The 23,325-nt window shown below is 46.7% G+C and overlaps 1 protein-coding gene across 2 annotated transcripts in view; it reads right to left on the minus strand.

Annotated features, from left to right (window-relative positions):
• Positions 1–2,433: 2,433 nt before the first annotated feature.
• Positions 2,434–23,325, minus strand: part of kug (kugelei) — a 37,522-nt gene continuing 16,630 nt past the window's right edge. Inside the window, exons 8-35 of one of the 2 annotated variants that reach the window (XM_053744537.2) lie at positions 23,186–23,305; positions 22,564–22,725; positions 21,047–21,254; positions 20,719–20,858; positions 19,992–20,227; positions 19,535–19,779; positions 18,896–19,082; positions 18,341–18,563; positions 17,776–18,096; positions 17,146–17,682; positions 16,419–17,049; positions 16,212–16,235; positions 14,093–14,329; positions 13,725–13,925; positions 13,207–13,610; positions 12,403–12,555; positions 11,813–12,116; positions 11,341–11,664; positions 11,071–11,229; positions 10,469–10,746; positions 9,921–10,179; positions 9,028–9,197; positions 6,263–8,947; positions 5,306–5,948; positions 4,652–5,137; positions 4,072–4,407; positions 3,827–3,943; positions 2,434–3,681 (exon numbers count right to left, since the gene is read on the minus strand). In XM_053744537.2, the coding sequence (XP_053600512.1) occupies positions 3,536–3,681; positions 3,827–3,943; positions 4,072–4,407; positions 4,652–5,137; positions 5,306–5,948; positions 6,263–8,947; positions 9,028–9,197; positions 9,921–10,179; positions 10,469–10,746; positions 11,071–11,229; positions 11,341–11,664; positions 11,813–12,116; positions 12,403–12,555; positions 13,207–13,610; positions 13,725–13,925; positions 14,093–14,329; positions 16,212–16,235; positions 16,419–17,049; positions 17,146–17,682; positions 17,776–18,096; positions 18,341–18,563; positions 18,896–19,082; positions 19,535–19,779; positions 19,992–20,227; positions 20,719–20,858; positions 21,047–21,254; positions 22,564–22,725; positions 23,186–23,305 (9,936 nt within the window). In that variant the 3' untranslated portion in view covers positions 2,434–3,535. The remainder of the gene's footprint in view (positions 3,682–3,826; positions 3,944–4,071; positions 4,408–4,651; positions 5,138–5,305; positions 5,949–6,262; positions 8,948–9,027; positions 9,198–9,920; positions 10,180–10,468; positions 10,747–11,070; positions 11,230–11,340; positions 11,665–11,812; positions 12,117–12,402; positions 12,556–13,206; positions 13,611–13,724; positions 13,926–14,092; positions 14,330–16,211; positions 16,236–16,418; positions 17,050–17,145; positions 17,683–17,775; positions 18,097–18,340; positions 18,564–18,895; positions 19,083–19,534; positions 19,780–19,991; positions 20,228–20,718; positions 20,859–21,046; positions 21,255–22,563; positions 22,726–23,185; positions 23,306–23,325) is intronic. The other variant, XM_053744538.2, reaches the window with a different exon arrangement.

The raw sequence follows: 23,325 nt of genomic DNA on the forward strand, positions 1-23,325 counted from the left end.
AAAATTTTTGTATTACAGAAAAGAGCTATCCGTTTTATTTATGGGTTAAAACCTCGAGATTCTCTTCAAGAACTCTTCAAATCAATTAACATCCTCACTGTGGTATGTCAGTATATCTTTGATGTGCTTATTTTTGTCAAATCAAATTTACATTTATATAAAAAATTAAACGAAGTAAATAGTGTAAACACTAGAAATAAGCACAAACTTTGTATGAATAGATTCAGGCTTAAAAAGGTTCGGCGGTCTTTCGTGGGTCAAAGTGTAAAATTATTCAATAAACTCCCTGCAGAGGCTATTAATCTGCCAATGAAAAATTTTAAAATTTATGTTAAGAAAAATTTAATGGATAAAGCGTATTACACAATTAACGCCTATTTGACTGATAAAAACGCTTGGATCCTCCCGACAACTTTGCCACTCCACACATGATCTCCTAATTTTTATTTTACTGTTTTTTATTATTTTATTCACAATTTTGAATTTTGTTATAATAATTCGTTTAAATTTTATTTGTAAAACATGTACGTGATTTGTGATCTTCAAGTGTCTGAATTATACTTCTATTTCGACGAATAAGAATTGTAATTATGAAGTCATGGGAATCGAGTGTGTCATGCTCACTCAAATGGTCAATCTGGTGGTGGCGTCGTGGGCCGGGTCGTGAGGTTCCCTCTATTATGGTTGAGCTACGCGATGGCTGTCCCATGCGTCAACTCGTGAACGGGTGCTGCCAGAGGGAACTGGTCATCTCGTTTCTCATATATTTTCATGTAAGTTAATTGTGTTTCACATCGATATATATATATATATATATATATATATATATATATATATTATAATCAGCACTCGGATCACAATCATAACCTGTTTTGATATACCTTTTGACTATGTACATTATGTACTTTTATATATTATTAGAAAGAAAAGAAAAAAAAATTTTTTTGTAAGAAACAATAATGGTAAGCCGATCTGGCATGATAGGGACCAACACTGTTCAAATGAGTTTCTTTCGGCATTTCTTCTCAGCAGTGGTCGTTCCGAAATGCCAGTAGTTTCTAGCTTGTGAGAAATAACTATAAATTTAAAGATTGACGATAAAAAGTGCCTGTGAAGGTCTAATTTCTGAATAAATGATTTGAATTTGAATTTTGAATTTGAATTTGAATTTAGCTTTTTCCCGCGACTTCGCCCGCGTAAATTTTCCATGGTAAAATTTAATTTCCGGGATGAATGTCCTCCATATTTTAAACTATAATGTACCTATGCAAAATTTCAAGAAGATTGGTTGTGTTAGTGTGAAGAGTTCTCCCAATTGGAAACTAAACAAATCTGAGCACTGGACACGCGCAAACATGCTACAGGCTATGGGAAAAGCATGACCGATTCAGGTGTACTTCTGCAACCTTCTATGTTTGTCAATGGAAAATTAATGGTAATTATTGGGCTGGAAGCTAGAAGTGCTTTGTTCTGTATGCATGACTGTATGAATGGATAGATAAAGCAATGCAATATTGCAGAGTCATTCCTAGCAAATCCCACGGGAATGACACTTTTTGGTTGCCCTTCTTCGTACTCATGCGACTGATATGTGAAATTTCAAGATTTGTTAAGTAAATAAAGCGTGAAGAGGTATAAACTGCCAAACAAACGAACCTACTTTCACGGTTTTGTGTCGGGTTCGGAGTTAATAAATATCGCGGGAAGGCTAAAAAACGCCACGCTTTTAGGGAAAGAATTTCCAAAATTCCTTTCTCAGCGGACGTTCCTATCCATATTATACCTTCCTGCCAAATTTACAGGGACATATAAGGTTAGGTTAGCTAAGTAAGTAGGTATTATCAATGTGAAAGTATGTTTGTTTGTCAACCCCCGACGCAAAAAGAGGGGTGTTATAAGTTTGACCGGGTGTTAAAAGTGTGTCTGGCTGTCTGTAAACGTGGCACCGTAGCTCATCAACGGGTAAACCGAGTTGGATGCGGTATTTTTTAATTCGATAGCTAATTTTTATGCATACTTAAGCTGTTTGGTCACATCTCGAGACGAAAACATGACTCGATCGAACGTCTCGTTGTCCAAGGCAAGGTGGAAGGCTCTAGGCTACGCGGAAGGATTCCAATGAGATGGACTGACCAAGTGAAGTCGCTGGTGGGGGAGCCTATACACACAAGTGCAAGGAAGACTACAAGCAGGGAGAGATGGCGGGACATCGTACGGCGAGCTACAACTGCCTCCCAGAATCAAAAACCATGTTGACCGCGACCACTCTGTCAAGAGTGATACAAATAAGATGATGAATTTTTATGCGGTGACTCTTCAGGTTCAGCCGTCGATTTTTTTAAGTTGTCTAACAAATAAACTTGTTTGTTACATCTTCACGCTCTATCTACTCCAAAAGATATGCGTCCTAACAATAGGATATGAAAGAAACAATTTTATAAATATTTGATATTTTTATTAGTCGTGTCAAACTTTACACAACATAAATAAATTATTTTTTTAGTAGAAAACAATATGACTAATATGTTCTGATTGTCAGAGTGCACTAATAAAACTATTTATACGGGTGGGTCACTTAAATACAAAACCTCAGTGATGGAAACCCGTTTATACAGTTTGATTTGAGACAATGACAATGCTCCGCTAACAATCACTTTACAGACATTGTAAAAATACCGATACGGTACAAACGAAGACACCAGGCTAATGAATTCGGGAGCTTAGCGCTATGGGGAGTGAGTTTGTGGCGGTCGGACCGCCGAAGTCGGCGGGCGGACCGCCGCGGCCGCACGCTCCAGCGCGGAAGAGACGAGCTATCACAAGAGGCCGACGTCCGGCGCGTCACGTCACCGCTACAAGTTATTATTATTTTATACATATAAAAATAGATTGCTTATTACTAATTAAAATCTAGAGGAGAAATTATTCCCATTGTAATAATATAAATGCACAGTTTAAAGTTTTATGATATGAGCCTATAAATCAGAGCACCATTATAGTTTTAACAACACTTTCTATTCATCCACCAGTCGCGCTGCATAGTTATTTACACCGTCCTCTCTTGGTCAATATTCACTACGTATGTATAAGTCATGTCGACGAGCCGTGAAAATTATTATGCTTGTACATGGTATTTACTTGTAATTGTAAATAATTTAATAATTTCACGAAGACTTTTAATACTTAATTCCAAGTTTTCAGTTAAATTTAAATTAATTTCCATACATTTTAATATTATCTATACAATTTCATTCGTGTCTGCATATCTGTTAGTAGATTTGTTTAATATACATTTGATCACTACAGCTCTGCACCAACTTCGTTATAACATAATATAAATTAATTTGTGTTGAGAACTGTTATTATTGGTGTTTTGTTACACTTTTGCAAATAAAAATCCACAAATCTGGTAAACAGATGAAGGTGCATGGTTTTAGCAACGTGTTGGTCGCGCTCGTGACTCCGTCTATGTACACGATCCTAACGCTAGTCAGTCTTTGCGCTACGCGGCGGGCGCGGGCGCGCGCGGCCGGCGTCACACATCGGTCTGCGTGCGCGGGGCCGCGGCGGCTGGGGGAGGAGGCGAGTCCTCCGCCTCAGATTCTTCGATCTCACAGAGGTTGGCTGACTGCAGCGAGCTGCAGGACCCCGCTGACCCGCCCAGCAGGGAGTTGCGTTCCTCTGGAATAAACCATTGTCATCATTGTTATGTGTCCTGCCTGTTAATATCAAATTCATCTTACATTATATTGCAAATAAAGATTTTCTAAAGGTTCTCTCAATTTTTATACAGAATATAGGTAGAAATGTATTAATATAAAGTCACCGAGCATAGTGATGAGGCTGGCGGCATCCGGCTCGCGCACGCATCGGGCGCGGAACTGTTCCGAGTCGGACGCGGCGCGCGGCAGATACTCATCCGGGTGTAGCAAGTACGACGACGCTGAAAGAGCACCGCATTATCTCTATTGTAGTATAATACTTAAATAGTACACAAATTCGATTATAATTCAAATATTCTACCCTTACATCCCTGCCCATGGGCGCAGCGATGCTAAAGAGCCTACGTACCGTCAGGGAACCGCGGGGAGTCCGTGTCGGTGTCTGTGAGCGCGCGGCGGACGTGCGGCGGCGTGCGGGACGAGCGGGGTGAGCGGGGTGAGCGGGGCGAGCGGGGTGAGCGGGGCGGGGAGGAGGAGTCTGGACGCTCGGAGCCGGGCACCTCGCTGATGCCCGGCAGCGCGCCGCCGCACCAGTCCGAGCAGTCCCAGTGGTACCCGCCCAGCATGTGCGGCTCAGCGCCCGCCCCCGCCCCCGCCCCAGCCCCCGCCCCCGCCCCCGCCGCCAGCACCGGCCGGCGAGTGCCAGGCGACCGCGGCCGCGCTCGTCCGCCGCTGCCCTTTAGATCTGTCAAGATATCAAAACGATTGTCAAATAGGTATGAAGACGGTCATCTGTTTCTAAGCTTTCATCTTTCAAACCACGCCATGGATTTTGATGCTGTTTTCATTGTTTTTGTTTTTCATGTAATTTATAACCAAATATAATTTCCATTATAAGAAAGATAAGGAAAAAATATTCAGATAGAATTAGCTCTTCTTATAAAAATAAGACTAAATGTCACCAAACGAAAACGAAACAAAACACTGACCATTATAAATTTGATTATCAACGAAGGTCTGCAAATGCATTTGCTCGGACCAGGGTTTGCGGTCGGTGGTGTCGATGTTGAGATTGCGGCGGTAATCGCGCGGAATTCCCTCGAGCTCATCCCCAGCGGAGCCGTAGCTGCGCAGCGTGTCCACGTTGTTGAGCGGCGGCGAGTCCGCGCACGACAGCGGGCGCTCGCGCCGCACGGCTTCCAGGTTGGAGAGCTTGGAGCGCGCCGGCGACAGCTTCTCCAGCGCGCGGCTGTTGAGCTGCAGCGAGGTGCGGCGCGAGGCTGCCCGCCGCCGCAGCGCCAGCGGCAGCGCCACCGCCAGCAGCAGCAGCACCAGCAGCGCGCCGCCCAGCGCCGCCAGCGGCCAGCGCTCCTCCAGCGCCCAGCGCCAAGCGTCGCGCAGTGCCCGCGCTCCGTCGCTTGCGACTCCTCCAGACACCACCGCGTCTGAGTATAGGGGATTGCCGCAATTCATGCCTGTGAACAGATAATATTACACTCGTGAAAGTTTAGTTACCATATGTATCGATTTATCGTAGCACTCGGTGGTTTCGTTTGAAACAATTTATTCTTAATTAGGACGGTTCATTTAAACTCATTCTTTTCAGGTACGAAGTGTAAAAAAATTCAACGATCAAAACATACCTGTCTTATCGGGCGGGCAAAGGCAACGGAAGGAACCGGGTTCATTGAGACAGGTGGCACCGTTGAGACACGGCTCGCCGGCGCATTCGTCCACATCGAACTGGCAGCGCGGGCCGTAGTAGCCGCGACAGCGACACGACGGGCCCCAGTCGCCCTCCTCGCAGGCGCCGCCGTGCGCGCACACGTCCGCCGCGCACCAGCGGCCGCGCTCGCAGCGCTCGCCCGCCAGCCCGGCCGCGCATGCGCACTGGAACCCGTCGCCCGCCGCCGAGCACACGCCGCCGTGCAAGCAGGGCGCCGACGCGCACGGATCCGAGTCCACTTCGCAACGGGGACCCAGGAAGCGCGAGTGACACGTGCAAGTGAAGCCTTCGCCGGCGTCGGCCTCGTTGGTGGAGTCGAGAGTGTCCTCGAGCAGCGGCAGAGGCGGCGTCTCGCGGCACGTGCCGCCGTTGAGGCACGGGTACGAGGCGCACGGCGTCGGGGGCGGCAGAGGCGGACACGAGCTCAGCACGCGCACGCGCACGCGACGGGCAAGTGTGGCGCGACCGTCGCGCGACGTCGCTCCCTCGTCCAGTGGTAGTTCACCATTTGCGCCACCGAGGCGGATGTCTGACATGCAGCCATGGAAACCGTAAGTCACCTGCGCAAGTGCGTACTATAAGTATGAAGTCGCATTTAGACGTTTCGAAAATAATTGTGATTAGACCGATGCAACTGAGATTATAAGGGTTTATAAACCCTCAACTACGATACGTCGATAGACGATGAAGATGTTATAATTTTCAGTAAGTTAATGAAGAAACAAAAAATGAGTTTTTATACACTCATTTATTTATTTATTACAAGAAACAGGTGAAGAAATAAATAAATGGATGAAGAACAAGAAACAAATAAGTCATTGTTGGTTAATGGTTCAAAGGACAGAAAACATTCTAGTGAAGTTAGATAACGGACCTGTTCAGGTGCAGAGGCATGCGCGTGCCTGGCGAGCGCGGCACCGATGAGAAGGCGGTCGGCCGCATCCAGCACCGCAGCGGGCGGCGGCGTGCGCGCGGCCGCGCTGCGTCGGTCCACTGTCAGCCGCATGGCGCCGCCCCGCCGCTCTAGCCGCGCCTCGTGCCACGCACCGTCGGCCACCGGCACGCTGGCGCGCACCAGCGCCGGGCCCGCGCCCAACTCCAGTCGGAACTGCAAGTAGCCTTCCGCCACCTCTAGCGCAGCATAGTCCACGCGCCCCGCCGCCCACAGCAGCGTGCCGCGCTCGCGCCGCGTGCGGAATCGTAGCGACAGCGATAATTCGTCATCCAGGAGCCGTTCGCCCGCGACCACGCCACGCTCAAGACGATACAGCAGGTACCCTTCGCCAGTGAAGTGTGCCACAGCCGGCTGGCTGCGGCAATCGCCCGTCGAACAACATCGTTCACCGACGCATTCTAGAGCACGATCGCAACGTTCGCCGCCAAAACCTGGCGAGCATATGCATTCGCCACGCAGACTATGCGTGGGTGCAACCAGGGTGAATACGTCAGTGGTAATCGGCGTCGTGGCAGTCTGTAATCGCACGCGTTCGCCGCAAGAGCCTCGTACGCATCCTCCACATGAGGCACGTAGCAGTTCTTCAACGACGAGTCTCGTGCGTTCCTCGAGACGCTCTAGATGTGCGTGCAGCCGACGTCGCAGCGCGTCCGCGGGCAGAAACGCGGCGGGCGGCGCACGCACCGCGAAAGCTACGTCTAGATCTCGAGCCACCTGCCGCTTGCTGCGTTCGGCGCTCGTGTCGCCGCCGGAAGGCTGTACGCTGACGACGATGACATCACTTGGCTCACGGTCGGTAGCTTCAGCTATGGCTCGCACGAATCCTTTGCGATGGCTCAATATGAAATCACGATCTGTCACTTCCCGAAAACGAACAACAATAGATTGCGCGAGCATTTCGTCAGAAATTAATATCACTGTCACTCTAACTATGGCGAATCCAAAAAATTTGCCGTCCCCCACTGTAACATTTAATCTGTATTCACCGACATCAAGACGTGGTGCGGCTCGAAGTGTGCCATCAGAGCTTTCGATAGTAAAAAGATCTGTAGGTGGATAAGGCGCACCATCCACGGGCGAGATGCTGTACACGAGAGTATCGTATGCGTCGCGATCCGATGCAACCACGCGGCCGATAATGCCGCCTGGAAATTCGTCTAGGTATGAGTTTACGACTATTTCCAAGGGAGTTATTACCGGAGGATACTGTGATTCCTCGATCACTTTTATATATACCCATGCGTCTGAGAAAAGTGGTGGAGCTCCATTGTCAAAAACGCGCACTTGCAACGTGTAACGGTCCTTGATACGGTGGTTAAACCGCGTAGCTGAACGTAAAAATCCATCAGGCTCAAGACGAAATGTGCCCATTTCATTCCCGGATTGAAAATCGAACGTGTATGGAGCTGCATTAGGTGAAGAGTCAGCATCCGTGACAACAAATTTAAGTATAGTGTGTCCTAAGGGACGATCTTCCGGTACGACGGCCGTGTAGTTGTTTTGCGCGAAGAGAGGTGGATTATCGTTAGCGTCAGTTATCTCCACGCGCAGCAAGCAAGTAGTCTCTAGTGTCGGTAAGCCTCGGTCTCGTGCCCGCAATTCCAAATTGTAAAGAGCAACAGTTTCGCGATCTAACGGGGCGGTCACTGATACATAGCCCGTGTCGCCATCTACTGAGAATCGTCCATCTGGGTCACCTCGAACAATAGAATATATGACTCTACCGTTCGCCCCCGAATCTGCATCATCTGCAATCACCTGCAGCACTTTTGTTCCTAAGGCGGCATCCTCCCGCACGCGAGCTTCGTAAGACGCCTGGGAGAAAACAGGTGCATTGTCATTGCTATCGGTAATGGTGATGTTGAGACTGGCGAGGTCGCTGAGAGGCGGACTGCCGCCGTCCACGGCCTGGACGGTGAGCATGTATTCACGGCGGCGTTCATAGTCAAGAGGGCGAGAGACGGTGAGCGCGCCGCTCGATCGGTCTACAGCGAAGTCTTCGCGATCATCTCCACCTACGAGAGAGTAGTAAACGTCAGCGTTAACACCGGCGTCTTGTGAAGTGGCGCGCACGCGCAACACTTCACTGCCAGGCGAGGTGACTTCAGCTACGGTGGCACGGTACTGATGGAATTCGAATTCCGGTGGATTGTCGTTGACGTCAGCGACGGTGAGCCGCACGGTGGCGGTAGCGGACTGCGGAGGGTGGCCCGCGTCGTTCGCCACCACGACAAGGCGATGCTCGGCTTGGGTCTCACGGTCGAGCGGCGCTCGCAGCGTGACGATGCCGCTGTCCGGTGCTATATGGAAGCCGGGAGTTTCGTTGACGAAAGCGTATTGTATGAGACGATTCACGCCGAGGTCAGCGTCGGTGGCGTGCACTTTAGCAACGAGAGAGCCGACATCGGCGTCTTCGGGTAGCGTGACGCTATAGGTGTCGCTGGAGAATCGTGGTGCGTTGTCGTTGACGTCTTCGAGCGTGACCTGGAGCTCCGAACTGCATTCCCACTCGTTTCGTTCTCGATCCTGCGCATGCGCGACGAGTTTGTACGATGCAACAGATTCACGATCAAGCTCCGAGGTTACGGTAACTTCGCCAGTTTCCTGTGAAATACATTTCAAGTTAATAAAATATTTGGTTTAATTTAATTATCTCGTCGAAGTAAAAAAAAAACATCAACAACCTTATTCATAGTAAAGTGGTGTGCATTATCTCCGGTAAGATAGAACCGCAACTGCGGCTCGGTAGGCTGGTCAGCATCGGCAGTGGCGAGAGCCATGACCAGCGTGCCGTTGGCGGCGTCTTCCCGCAGTCGCCTCACGTAGCGGTGCCGCGGGCAGTACGGTGGATTGTCTACAATATTACAATCAGTTCAATAAGAAATAATACAATATTTGTAAAAAAACATGAGTACAATGTATGTAAGTTATACATACATTATGAATTCCAACTATATAAAATATAATATTATAAAAGCGAAAGTAAGTCTTCTTTGTCTTTACTGTATTATGCGAATAAAAGTTCTTAATTTTTGCTATAGAACACCAAAACATGTAAATGAAATGTGAAGCAGTCGTTACATTGAATTTGGTGAGATGGGCGTCAATAGCATCGGCTTGCAGCCTGTCTAGGAGAAGGAAAACTCCAAAATCACACCCGGAACTGTATTTCGTCACAAGTAAGCTTTAAGCTGAAATAAGTTTTTTATTTATTTAAGTTTACCATCAAGTTTTACAGAACGATTCCAATGCAACTCAGTTCAATTTATAAGAATGGCATTCATACTAAAAATTAGGTAAGCCCCCCTCAAACCGTGTAATAATGATTCAATTATTAATAATGAAATGAATGGATTATAAATATATCGAAATGTATCTATGGAAAACTAAAAAATATAAAATAAAATATTTAAAATTTCATATGATAAAAAAGGTATAGATTCCACTAAACCATGATAAGCTGTAAGAAGCCCTTTTGTGTTTAATTCATTTGTGAAGATTCATAACTGGATATCGATTTGCTTACACAGGTCCGATTTACCAATCTACGGACGTCGAGTAAAAACCACGGACTGACCATTGACATCGAGCACGCGAACGCGCACGCGCGTCGTGGCGGTGAATTTGCCGTCGGTGGCGGCGACCGTCAGCGAGTAGTCGGGCTCGGCCTCGCGGTCGAGCGCGCGCGCCACGTGCAGCTCCCCGGGCGCGCGCACGGCGAAGCGCGCGCGCGCGTCGCCGTCCGCCACGAAGTATGTCAGCGGCGCGCCCGCCGCGTCCGCGTCGCGCACCGACAGCCGCGCCACCACGGTGCCGCCCGGGGCGTCTTCGCGAACCTGCAATTATACTAATTTTAACTTATCTGGTAAACGTGGGTAGACTGGTAAAAATATATGATAGTAGCAAACATGATCTATTTTATAGGAAAACTATCACCGGTCCTATAAGCTTCACATAAAAACATTTGTTTTTTGTTATAATAGAATTATAATACACTTAGCATTACGTAATATTTATTTATTTATGGTTGTTTTATTCATCTTTCTAAATTTCATGAACACGTGTTCCTGACAAAAGTGATAAGGAACATATGAACGCAACGTGAAATATGTTGAGATAGTATACCTCGGCGTGGTATTCGTCTTGTGTGAAGTGTGGCGGACAGTCGTTGTAGTCGACGAGGCGCACGACGAGCGTGCCGCGCGCCAGCCGCCGCGGTTCGCCCGCGTCGCTCGCACGCAGCGCCAGGCGGTGCTCCGCGCGCGCCTCGCGGTCCAGCGCGCGCGTCGATGTCACCCAGCCCGTGTACGGATCCACGCTGAACGCGTCCGCGCCTTCGCCTTCAGCCGCTAACGAAAACCGCACCTCGCCATTCGAACCTGCGTCTGGGTCCTCTGCCATCACTGATCAAACAAAAATAGGTGACAATGACCATTTTCTACCAAAAGTACTTTTTATTCAATACCATTATTTACAGGTTCTACAGGTTTTACAAGTTCTAATAAAACATGGTAAGGTTAAAATAATGAATCTTTGGAAAAGTGTCATTTGAGACACCTTGCCACTTTTACTTCAAATACGACAAATATATTTACTTTTATTATATACATACTTCCATATACGCTCGTTCGAAGAAGATGTGTGAAGGAGAAGTGAGATGATAAATGTATAAAATTATGAAACTAAAATATAAAAATAATAAACTCAAGTAATGATATACGTAGTACATTGCACTAAAGCGGTGTGCGGCGGCGCGTTCTCGGCGAGGTGCACGACGTACGGCTGCGAGTGGAACACGGGCGCGTGCTCGTTCACGTCCAGCACGTGCAGCCGCGTCACCACCATCGTCGCCGGCGCCGGGCTGCCTGTGCCCTCCGCTATTATTCCTGTAAAATTATTCGTGTATAGTTTTCATGTCTCGTAGTGAAAAGACCTCATTTACTTTCTTTGTTGGAATAATTATTTGTGCATTTATTTATATATTAATATGAATATACCAATAATATGTTCCGAAGCTGTTTCTCGATCCAGTTGCCCTGTGAGCAGCAGCCGGCCCGCAGAGTCGACGGCGAAGAGTTCTCGCGGCCACAGTCCCGGCGCGAGGCGGAAGCGCGGCGCGGCGGAGTCGGACGCGTCCGGCGGCCGCAGCTCGGCCAGCAGCGTGCCGGGCGGCTTGTCTTCCGGCAGGAAGATGTCGGGCGGCGGCGCGTGCAGCCGCGGGCCCGGCTCACCCGCGCGCAGGATGAACACTGACACCGGGGCCTCGGCTGCCAGCCCACCGCCGTCGCGAGCTCTAACCCACACTTGAACCGCGCGCGAAGCTGTTCCAATTACAAAATGACACAATGTTCAAATTCAACATTCCAATTACACAATGTTCCAATTACCAAATATAAAATCACCATCGAATACACGTTGTAGAAATAAAAATAAATTAATATATTTTTAAACCTGTAAAAAGAAACGTACCGAATGCAGTAGCGTCTCGAGCAAACGAGAGCGCGCCCGTATGTGGATCGACCGCGAAGAGGCCGCTGGCGTCGGAGCGGACTTCTCCCTCGTACACGGAGTAGGTCAGTTTGGCGTGGTCGCCGGCGTCGGCGTCCAGCGCAGTGACGGCCAGCAGCGGCACGCCGGGCGCGCGCTCGCAGGACGCGGCCGCGCGGTACTCGCGGTGCGGGAACACCGGCGAGTTGTCGTTGACGTCCAGCACGCGCACGCGCACCGTCGTGTGCCGCACTAGCCCGCCTCCATCGCTCGCCATCACAGGTACCTGTATACAACAATAATTACATTTGTTTTAATAATTTTGAGGCCATTTCGTTGTTAAGAATTATTTTTCGATTAAGAAGTGAATATTATGTAATAAACAATTATTATAATTGTAGGTGTATTGTATATAGTTGCATATACACACACATAGACACAAATTTTTGCTCTTACTCGTGTCGACTTGGTGAAGTGACGTGTTCAATAAACAGTGTTATTTTATCCGTGACTTTATATTATTGCACCACCCCTTATCCTAAATATTAAAATATTTGTATGGAATCACGCACCTCCCATTCTGCGCGCGCCTCGCGGTCTAACGGCACACGCGTGGTGAGCGCGCCACTAGTCGCGTCAATCGCAAACGTTTCTCGAAGTAACGCTGAAGGTATCGAATAGGTCACGGCACCGTACTCGCCGGGATCTTCGTCGTAAGCTTTTACCTGTAAAAAATAAGTTTGTGTGATAGTAGATTATTCAGGGAGGCAAGAAAGTAGCGGATCTCAACGAGAGCGATGTGTTAAACCCAAGACGAAGTCGAGGACGTTAATCACCCGAGTTGAGAATGGTAATTTCTTCCGAATAGTGCCTTATGACACCTGCCTACAAGGATGAAATAAGAAGAAGGCATAAGGTTATTCATTAAAGCGCGTGCACTTTCGTTAACCCATGGTGACGTTATATCTTCAATACGGTCACTAGACGACGACATGTCGATATATCATTAGATATCCGAAGAGCCTCATGAGAAATAATAATAAAAATTGTATTTAAGAGTGACCGGCGATGGAAGTCTGCATTCAGCTAGCAACAACAATTATGAGTTTTCTTTTTACAAATATTTTTTTAAGAATTGTCATCGCCGTCATCCTTCTGATATAACGAGAATTGTTTTTTGATTTGCCGAATGATGTAAGTTTTACATTTCTTCTTAATATTTAATTAAGCTTTAATATTTTCGCCCGCATTTTAGTTCGACTTTTAACGTCTAAGTTTAAAAATGGAATATGATGCTTTGTGAGTGGGTGTCGTATAAATAAATTTACAGTGGTAGTAAATATTTGTTTATCTAAAGGAAAGTAGTGAACAACTACCGTAGTGAGCAGTACTGGTGGCTGTTGGTTTTCGAGCGCACGCGCCTCATGCACGAGGTGGGGAAAATGTGGCGGGTCGCGGTTGGTGGCCGCGAGCGCTAGCTTCACTCGAGCGAACGCGGCGTGCGCGCCATCGGACACGGACACGTTGAGCGAGCGTGGCATTGAATTGCCTAGCGCCCAGGCACGTGTGTTAGCTAGTGATAGCACGCCTGTGCGCGGGTGCACGGTGAAGGTGTGAGTGTTGCTGCCGGCCAGAGCGTAGCGCAGGCGCGTGGCGTCGCGCGCGTCCGGGTCCCAGGCGGCCACGCGAGCGACTGCGGTGCCGCGCGCTGCTTCACTCGATACTATAGCTGATACGATGTTGCGCTCCATTTGAGGTGGACTATCGTTTACGTCTTCCACTATAAGAAACAACATTGTGTTTTTTAAACTTTCGTTCTTTAAGGAAATAATTATAAATTGTCTTGACTTAGGCTATTTAATTAAAATTATATTTATTATATCATTATTCTTACATGTGATGAAGAGATGCGCAGTGGTGAGCAGCGGCGGGCGGCCACCGTCGGTCGCGGTCACCAGCAGATGGTAGTCCTGAGTCAGCTCGCGGTCAAGCACGCCCGCCACGCGCACAGCGCCGGTCGAGACATCGATACTAAACGCTGACTCAGCCTCGCCGGATATGTTGGTCATCGAGTACGTTACTTCTCCATTGGCATCTAAGTGCAATCAAATATTTTATTGATATTAGTTAATTATGCAAAGCTTATCAAAATTGTGGATTCAGAGCATTCAAAACTTTTATTTATTTCTACAACGGTAGGTTTATCAATTTTAATAGAGAATTTGAAAGAAAGCTATACGAAAGCTCATCTAGCGTAACAACCTGTATCATTGTCGGTTGCGGTGAGCGTGAGCACCAGATGGGAGAGGGCGGCGGCCTCGGAGACCTGCGCGTGGTACACGTCCTGCAGGAAGGCGGGCGCGCAGTCGTTGACGTCCTGCACCAGCAGCGTCACAGCCAGGTCCGCGTACGCGCCCGTCACGCCGTCCGTCGCGCGCACGCTCAGCGAGTGCGACCGGCTCGTCTCGTAGTCTAGCGGCGCGCGAGCTACCAATACGCCTATAAGTTTCAACAAAATACTTGTATAATCGTCGTAATGTAAAACTCGAACCACGTGAGCAACAGTGCAGACCATGAACGTGACAAAGACTTGAAACGACCAATCGCAAGTTTTTCCGACGAAAGTGCGTTAGTTATGTCTTGGTGCTATTCGTTTTTACGCGTATATATTATATTCATTCGACGATTGTGAAGCTTTTTTACACTTTGGGTAAGTCTGATAAGTTGATTCGGTGTTTTTGTAGAACATCAACAACCTTAACAATGAAAACATAAAATAACACTTGTGTGTATGTATTGAATATTGTGTAATGTATTGAATCAAAATCAAATCATTTATTCAGAAATTAGGCCTTCACAGGCACATTTTCATATTCTAAATTAAATGATATTTACCAAAGCTAAAAACTACTAGCATTTCGAAATGACCTATAAGTAGTTACTTAATGAAATATGTACTAGTTTATTTACACGAGTAAACCTCGCAACAAGCTTTTATGATCATACCAATTTTGTATAATGAGGTTATAAGTTGATAGTTAAAATTTGAAAGGAAAATTTTATTTTCTTATTTTTGGAGCATTTAAATAAAAGCTTTTCTTTCAAAAAGTTTTTTTCCTTTAATTTATTTTTTATTTTAAATATAAACTTTAGTATCATTTTTTTATCAGCAATATAACAATGTAATCAAACAATAAAGTACATGGTCAAATTATTATTTGAACTTGAGTTATTTATATACATACACTGACACACTAACGCATGTAATTGCCCATCCATAGAAATAGTAAATCCTTGCGACTCACACCTCCTGCGCGATAGTTTTGGGAATAGGTATTTTGTAGAGACAAGAAGGATATAAAAACGTGGACAAGATCTTTGTGTTATAGAAGGGACGTTAAAAGTATGTAGTTTAACAAACGATGTTGTTAATGTCAGCGACTGGTCCTGCAAGGTTGTTGATGTTTTACAATGATGTGTTATCCCTGATGATGTGAAATGATTATATTGTGAAGTGAATCGAAAAAAAGCTGCACTTATAGGTATTTATCGTGCGTTATAGTAAAATAGTATAGTATCTAAGCACACATAGAAGTTTTACTTAGATACTACGCTAAAAGTAAAAAAAGTTTTTTTAAAAAAATTTAATTTTTGACACAAGCTTTTATTGTTGTCAGAAAGATCTCATTGCATTCAATGTGTGACAAAAAATCATATCCATGCAGTGCACCGCGGAGCAGTCTGCAGCACCATCAGGTCACGCTTGTCATGCCAGCTCCACATTGTCGCCGAACTCAGACATACGCCGACGCGAATGCGTGAACATTGCGTAGTTAGTATGAGTGGTTTTATTTTTTGCAATGTATAGCGTCTCTTCCAAAGTTTGACAAACTTATCAATGACAGTGTGATGCTGGCATCATAATAATGCATTGTCATCCAAACTAAACATATGTACAAAGTTTCAGCTCCATCGGTTGATCTGCTTCAAAATTTTGTGGCAAGATTCAACCTGAGACACTATTCATGTTCGATCCCCACATGACTAAGGTAGCGTTAGTTTTTTGTATGATTCAAAGCTTTACGAGGCTTGGTTCAAGCGTTTGTACATCCCAAGCAATGGGGTGGGTGATTGATGAAGACACTAGGCAAAAATTGTTAGTGAATATGTTCGTGGTCAGTCCGAGATTTATTTTTTGAGAAAACATTGTATGAACTGTTTCTGAATCAGTTTTCGTAAATACCATTAGAAAAAAATTGGGAATTATTAATGTAATAATGATATTTATGACTAAGTATATAACCAATCATTCAGTTACAGAAAACCAATCTGACGTGCGACATGAATATGAAGTGCGATCGCGGACACGAGCGGTACTCACATGGACTATTGCCTCTTTCGGGTGCTGCGGGACAAAATCGACGTGTTAGTAATAAACTAAATATTTATTAGTTGATTTAGACCAACCCAGGATTAAACTATCTACTTCTCTAATTAAGAACAAACCACATAACAAATGTTGTAGTGTATTTAGTGATTTACAACCATAAAACTAATAATAAGACCAATATGGCGCTCGCGTACTGACCTGCGTCGAAATGAATTTCGAAGAGAGAGTTGGATGTATCCTCGCCGGCCACTAGCGTGTAGATGAGTTGTCTTCCGAGCGGCGAGCGCGCGCGCAGCGGCGGGCCGAGCGCGGCGCCGGGCAGCGCGTCCTCGCGCGCGCGCAGCGTCGCGTGCGCGCGCTCCCACGCGGGCGCCGCTCCGCCGCCCCACACGCGCACCGCCACGCCCGCCTCCGCGCCGCACGCCGGGATGCCGCCGTCGAACGCCGCGATCACCAGCTGGTACAGCTGGTTGTGCGCGTCCACCGTCTGCTTCAGTGAGATCTGTCCCGAGCGCCGGTCCACGCGGAACAGCTCGCCGTGCCCGCGCTTCATCTCGTAGCGGACCTCCCCGTTGTCGTTGGCGTCGGCGTCCACGGCGTGCACGCGCAGCACGTGCGTGCCCGGCGGCGCGCCCGCGGGCACGGCCGCCACGTACGGCCGCTCCACGAACACGGGACAGTTGTCGTTGACGTCGGATACGGTGACGTGCAGACGTGCGCGAGCTACGCGTCTTCCGGCGCGAGCTTGCAACAATAGGAGGTAAGAATCCTTTTCCTCGCGATCTAAAGCTAGACCCGTACTCCGGACTGCCCCTGAACTCAAGCCCACCTATAAACCAAAATACAATTATGAATGCATTTAAAAATTAGTAGCAATTATACAAATAACTGGGCATCGAAATTCTGGATTCGATAATATACTAACCTCAAAACCTTCGACGGGATTGAGAATACTAAATTCTATATGTTCGTTCAATGCCGCTCCCAGTACATTGAGAACAGCGATAGTAGTAGATTTAGTAGAGTTTTCAATCACAGAGCCATAATAGTCAGATTTTTGAAAGGCGAGGCCTGCGTTGTCTAGTTCGCGCACACGTATATCCACCCGCGCGGTGCTAGCGTACTGCCCATCAGAGGCGCGTACTTTGAGTCTCAGAGCGTTACCGGCCGCTAGTTCTGTCGCACCAATATGGGATACGCGCAACGACCCATCAGGTGCTAGCGAAAATGCGCCATTTTCGTCACCTTCTATAACATCGTACTTCAGCGCACCGCCAGGCGGCATGTCGAGATCTCTTGCCGACACTTTCACGACAAACACTCCTTCAGACGTAGGGAGAAGTACGCTCGCTTCATACATAGAACTTTCAAATACTGGTGGGCAATCGTTTACATCCGTCACATCTACGATCACCTTCGCTACACTATCCGACGGGAGGCGAGGAATGCCCATATCGATGACCTGAATAAATAAATACAATGTGTTTATTTTAGGTAACAAACAAGCTCATATCACGTAAATTAAAGTCAATAATAAATAAGACATCGGTGTTACCCTGACAGTAAACTCGTGTTTAGCTGCGGTTTCATAGTCGAGTTTGGCTCGGACGTGGAGCGCGCCGGTGGTGGGGTCGACGCGGAAGAGCGCGGCGGCGGCGGGCTCGAGCACCTCGAAGGCGCGCTGGCGGTGCGCGGGCGAGTCCGGGTCCAGCACAGCCAGCACCAGCGGCTCGTGCTCCGCCGCACGCGCCACTAGCGCGCCCGCGCCCGCCGCCTCCGACACGCGGCCGCGGTACGAGCTCTGCTGCAGCCGCGGCGCGTACTCGTTGCGGTCCAGCACGTGCACGGACACGTGCGCGCGAGCCGTGCCTCCACCCTGAAGTTATTATTTTATGACTTTTAAAATAAAACAATAGTAAAGTTACGTCGTATATCTCTTTACCTATTGCTAGATATTATCGTGTATAAACATGATTAAAAGAGAATTAAACTAACCCGTATACTTGATTGCTTATGTAAAAACAATTGGTTTGGAAAAAATGCTTTTGATTGCACGCCTTGTTTTAGTTGCATAAATCAGGCATTTCATATTTAGGAAAAACAGAAATAACCATCTGTACCATGCTGTCAGCGGTGATGGTGAGATTGTAGAAGTTCCGTTGCTCGTAGTCGAGCGGCGCGGCAGTGGTGAGCGTGCCGGCGGCGGGGTTCAGTCTGAACAGACCCTCTCCCCCCTCCAGCGAGTACCACACGGATGTCGCACTGCGTGCTTCGACCGTAGTTAGCACGGTGCCTTGCATTTCGTTCTCGTATACTTCGCAAACCACATCATTGGTCAAGAATCTAAAACGTAAAAAAAATAATTTTCTTATAAGACATATGAGTAATATGTCATTGTCTATGTACAACACCTCCATTTGTTAATTGACGTCTTTGGAGAAAAGGTCGCGGTGAAGTTTGTTGCGCCGCTTCTTCTTCACCTGCGCTTTGGAAGTCGACAGTAGACTTAGTTTAAGTATTTTTTTGACGTCAATAAGTGATGTATATCATCCTAAAATGAATAAAGAATTTTGAATTTGAATTTATATTTGATGATGATTCAGCAATCGACCATAGTCTTGCTCGATGTAAACATGAAATAGTGAAAACAATTGCGTGAAACGATTTGACCCGACCTGGGCTGGGAGTCGTGGGGCTCAACGACGAGCACGTGCAGGGGCAGGGTGGAGGCGCGGGCGGCGGGCGGCGGTTTGGCGGCGCGCACTGACAGCGTGTACTCGCGCGGGCCCAGCTGCGGCAGCGCGCGCGCCAGCCGCACCTCGCCCAGCGCCGCGTCTATTGAGAACGCGCCGTCTGCGTCGCCTGAGTCGAGTACACAATACTCAATGTATACTCGTATACAAGAATAGTAGAGCTCTACTTCATATCCACAATGTATATAGAAGTTTCCAAATTTGGAATGACAAGTCAAAAACTAGAATTATCAAATCAAATGTCTCACGAAATATGATTGAAACTGGAGATCAAGATGGCAAACTCATTAACGGAAATATTTTGAGACACTCATGACCGAATCGATATGGAGTATAAGGTTGGGACATCGTAAGAACTTCTACGCGCCGCAACGTCCATCAGTCTTTAAAGCGAGCACTAGATTATATTGCCTGGAAGAACTTAGTCAAGAGAGTCACAGATGCTAGTGATCAAAAAATAATAAAATAAAGACTTTGGAATAATAATGTAATGATTTATCTCATTTATTTATCTAGTTAATGAATAATGAAGTAAATATTTAGAGAAAGAAATAAGTTTACCTCCAGCTAATGAATAGACGACCTTCGCCTTATCTCCAGCGTCTCTATCGGCGGCTTGCAGCGCCGCGACCAGCGCGCCGGCGGGCGCGTTGCGCGACACGCGCGCCTCCGCGAGCCGCCGGCCCCACTCGGGCGCGTGCTCGTCGTCGTCGCGCACGAGCACGCTCACGCGCGCAAATGCACGCGACGCTCGGGGCGCTTGGTCTCGTACCCATACTGTTAGCTCGTGAATTGCAGCGCTTTCCCTGGTTTATATGCGAAAACAATTAACTACCGAAAGAGAGAATTTATATTATATGTTTTAAGTAGAATTTTCAATGAGATAAAACATGCCAAAGTATGTTAACCCGGTTTCCTAATAGGAGATCAGCTCCAACTCCGAATTAGCGATACACAACACGGACTCAATATACACAAAACTGACATGAAGCTACACCAAAGTAAAGTCGTGGACTACCTGTCGAGCGGTCTGGCGAGCTCGAGCACGCCGCTGAGCTCGTGCAGCCGGAACAGCGGCAGCGAGGCGGGCGCGCGCGCGGCCTGCAGTCCGTACAGCAGGCGACCCGCGCCGCGCGCGCCCAGCGCCGCCAGCGCCGAGCCCGCCGCGCGCGCCTCCGACGTCTCCACCACCAGCGACTGAGACGAGAACCACACGCCGCCTTCGTGCGCGTCGTTTATAACCGTGATGTTCACCTACGACCATCGACGTCCTTTATGAATGTTGCCTTATGTACGATCGGTGTAAGAAATTACAAGTTAGCAATAAAATGTTGTCTCTTCCATATTTTTCTTTTATCTATGTGCCAAGGCAACGTCACAGATTATTTTACTATATAATATGACACTTCACTAAATAAAGATAGATTATTCTTCTAGGGCTCTCTGGTATAATTTACTAACAAATATGAACCAAAAAATTCATAGATTAAAAAAATCGGCTTGGAAATTCAAAAGGCACTAGCAGCACGGCCCGGAATCTTAAGCGGCTAGAAATAACAACGGGAGTATGGAACAGATCCGGAAGCTGCAGTACTGGAACGGGGCTACAACATCAATCGCTACAATTTTCTCGACTATACATTTCTGAGTCCGAACCCAAAGGGTGAACGGGACTACATTTCTCCTCTTATAGACAGTTGATATTTTCACAAATGGTGTATTTTTGCATGGTGTTGACTGATTACCGAAGTGTAAACGGTGTAGAGTCCGTCGCTGATGGACACGTTCAGCTTGTAGCTCGGCTGCCGCTCCCATAGCAGCCCCCGTACCAGCACTAGGCTCCCGTCCTCGCGACCGATGTGGAACTCTTGTCGTTCATCTCCATCTGAACATTCAAGAAAAGTCACATTAAAAACTGTACTTAAATAAAAGTTTAAAAGACGTATCAGCTACAAAAACTGGTCACCACTGCTCACGTTTTGTTTTAGAAAATACATAATGAATAATTATTTGGAGCAAAAAGAAGCACCAAGTAGGAGTTACAATCATTCTTCTATTTTATGCGAGACGTACCAACTATATCGTAGTAGAGTTGGTCGCCGTCGGGATCCGAGGCCTGCACGACGGCGAGCAGGAAGCCGGGCGCGTCGAGCTCGGCCACCTGCAGCGCCGGCAGCGCGGCCACACGCGGCGCCGCGCCCGTTGCCGGCGCCCGCACGCCGCGCACCGTCGCGCGCGCCTTCTGACACCGCGGCCGCGGACCGCCATCGCACGCTCGAACCTGCGTAACCATACACAGATACAGTCCAACTAACTAACTAGCCTGAGCCTGAGGTTTAGAACATCAGCTAGACATGTATTTATAAAACAAAATAGCAGTACAAAAAATACATATGGACCAATGGCAGGCTTATTCCTAAGTAATCTCTTCCACCATACCTTTAGGTATGTTAGAGAGGATGACAGAAAAGGGTGAACTTATAAATAAATATATATATAAACTAGCTTTTGCCCGCGGCTTCGTCCACGTGAATTTCATTGCAAAATATCAGTAATTTTTTTATCGCGTATTCTGCAAGACTGGTAAACATATTTGATTCAATTCGTTCGGTAATCCATTCGGTAAATAAGGTATGTAGGTAACATACCAAATTTCAAGTAAATCGGTCCAGTAGATTTCGAGTGATGCGCGTACAGACAGACAAACAGACAGTCAGACGGACAAAAATTTCCAAAACTATATTTTCGTCATCTATATCAGTAATTGGTCATCTCGTTTCTCATATATTTTTATGTAAGTTAATTGTGTTTCACATTGATATATATATATACCTTTGACTTTGTTTTAATATACCTTTTGACTATTCAAACTTGACTTACATAAAAATATATGAGAAACGAGATGACCAATTCCCTCTGGCAGCACAGACGCTTAATATTAATATTATTTTTATATAATTATTAGAAAAAAACATTGTAAGAAACAATAATGGTAAGCCGATCTGGCATGATAGGGACCAACACTGCTTAAATGAGTTTCTTTCGGCATTTCTTCTCAGCAGTGGTCGTTCCGAAATGCCAGTACTTTGTAGCTTGTGAGAAATAACTATGAATATAAAAATTGACGAGAAAAAGTGTCTGTGAAGGTCTAATTTCTGGATAAATGATTTGAATTTGTGATTAATATCCTTTGAATGTCTTTTTGGAGCAGCTAAGCGGATTGAATTTCATAAAATTAAGCATTTCAGAGACTAATAGCTTGGATAGTAAAAGATTCAGAGTAGAGTACAGATGGCTGGAGAGTATCTTACATAAGTACACACACAGGTCTACAAAATAATGAAAAAATGTTGGTGCTGCCAATTGTTTGATATGATTTATATGGTTTTCACTATTAAATAGAGTGGTTCTGGAAGGTTCCTGTCGATCAAATTATCTTACTTACCTAATAAATATTTAAATTTTAAGATCATAATAATTAAGAGCAGTGTCATTTAAAAATTGACGTAACAGTTTTTAAGTCTATGTGGGTACTATGAAGCATATTTCATATCGGCATGACTTACAATACAAACAACATGATATGTTACCGTCAACTCGTAGACGTCGCCGGCTGCGAGCGGCAGCGCGGGCGCCGCGTAGATGCGTCCGGAGCGCGCGTGCACTCGCAGCAGCCCGCGTGCCGCGCCCCGCGCGCGCCCGCTGTACCGCACTGTGCCGTTGTCGCCCGCGTCCGCGTCTAGCGCCACCACCTGACACGTTACGTTATGCTTTCTTTTTAATATGAATAAATAATACAAAGAAAATCATAATTACTGTTCCCTTGTCGTCTAAAAATACCTTTTCTTTCTAGATACTGAAGCCGTTTTTGTTCCAAATCAACCAAGTCCAACGGTATGATAAGTGCTTTTAGTTAAAAGTGCATAGCTTATTCTGAAAGGGACTCTATGAACTCTTCTTTGGCCTTTTCTCTTTGCCTGAAAAACCTCTTGACTGCGGCTGTTGCATTTAAATTTAAAGAGAGGTTCCGGTTCACAAACGGCTGGTTAGATATGGCATGTTTATATCATACAAGCCACAACGACACTTAAAAGGGAGGTTTTATTCACCTATTAGAGTTTAATTAATCGAGAGCTCTGCAATAAAGGAAAATTATGTAACTGTTTGAATATGTTTTTTTTTTCAAAATAAGTTCAGCGAGAAACTACAAACCGTGGCGAGATGAAGTCTCGCCTCGGGCTGGTCGTCGAGCGCGTCCCAGCCGAGGCGCGCGTCGTCCTCGTCCTCGCTCGCCTCCAACTCCACGCTGTCGTCGCGCGGCGCCGCGTCACCCTGCACACACACACGCACAC

The sequence above is a fragment of the Plodia interpunctella genome, chromosome 4 (genome assembly GCF_027563975.2).
Source record: "Plodia interpunctella isolate USDA-ARS_2022_Savannah chromosome 4, ilPloInte3.2, whole genome shotgun sequence".
Taxonomy (NCBI): Eukaryota; Metazoa; Arthropoda; class Insecta; order Lepidoptera; family Pyralidae; genus Plodia; species Plodia interpunctella.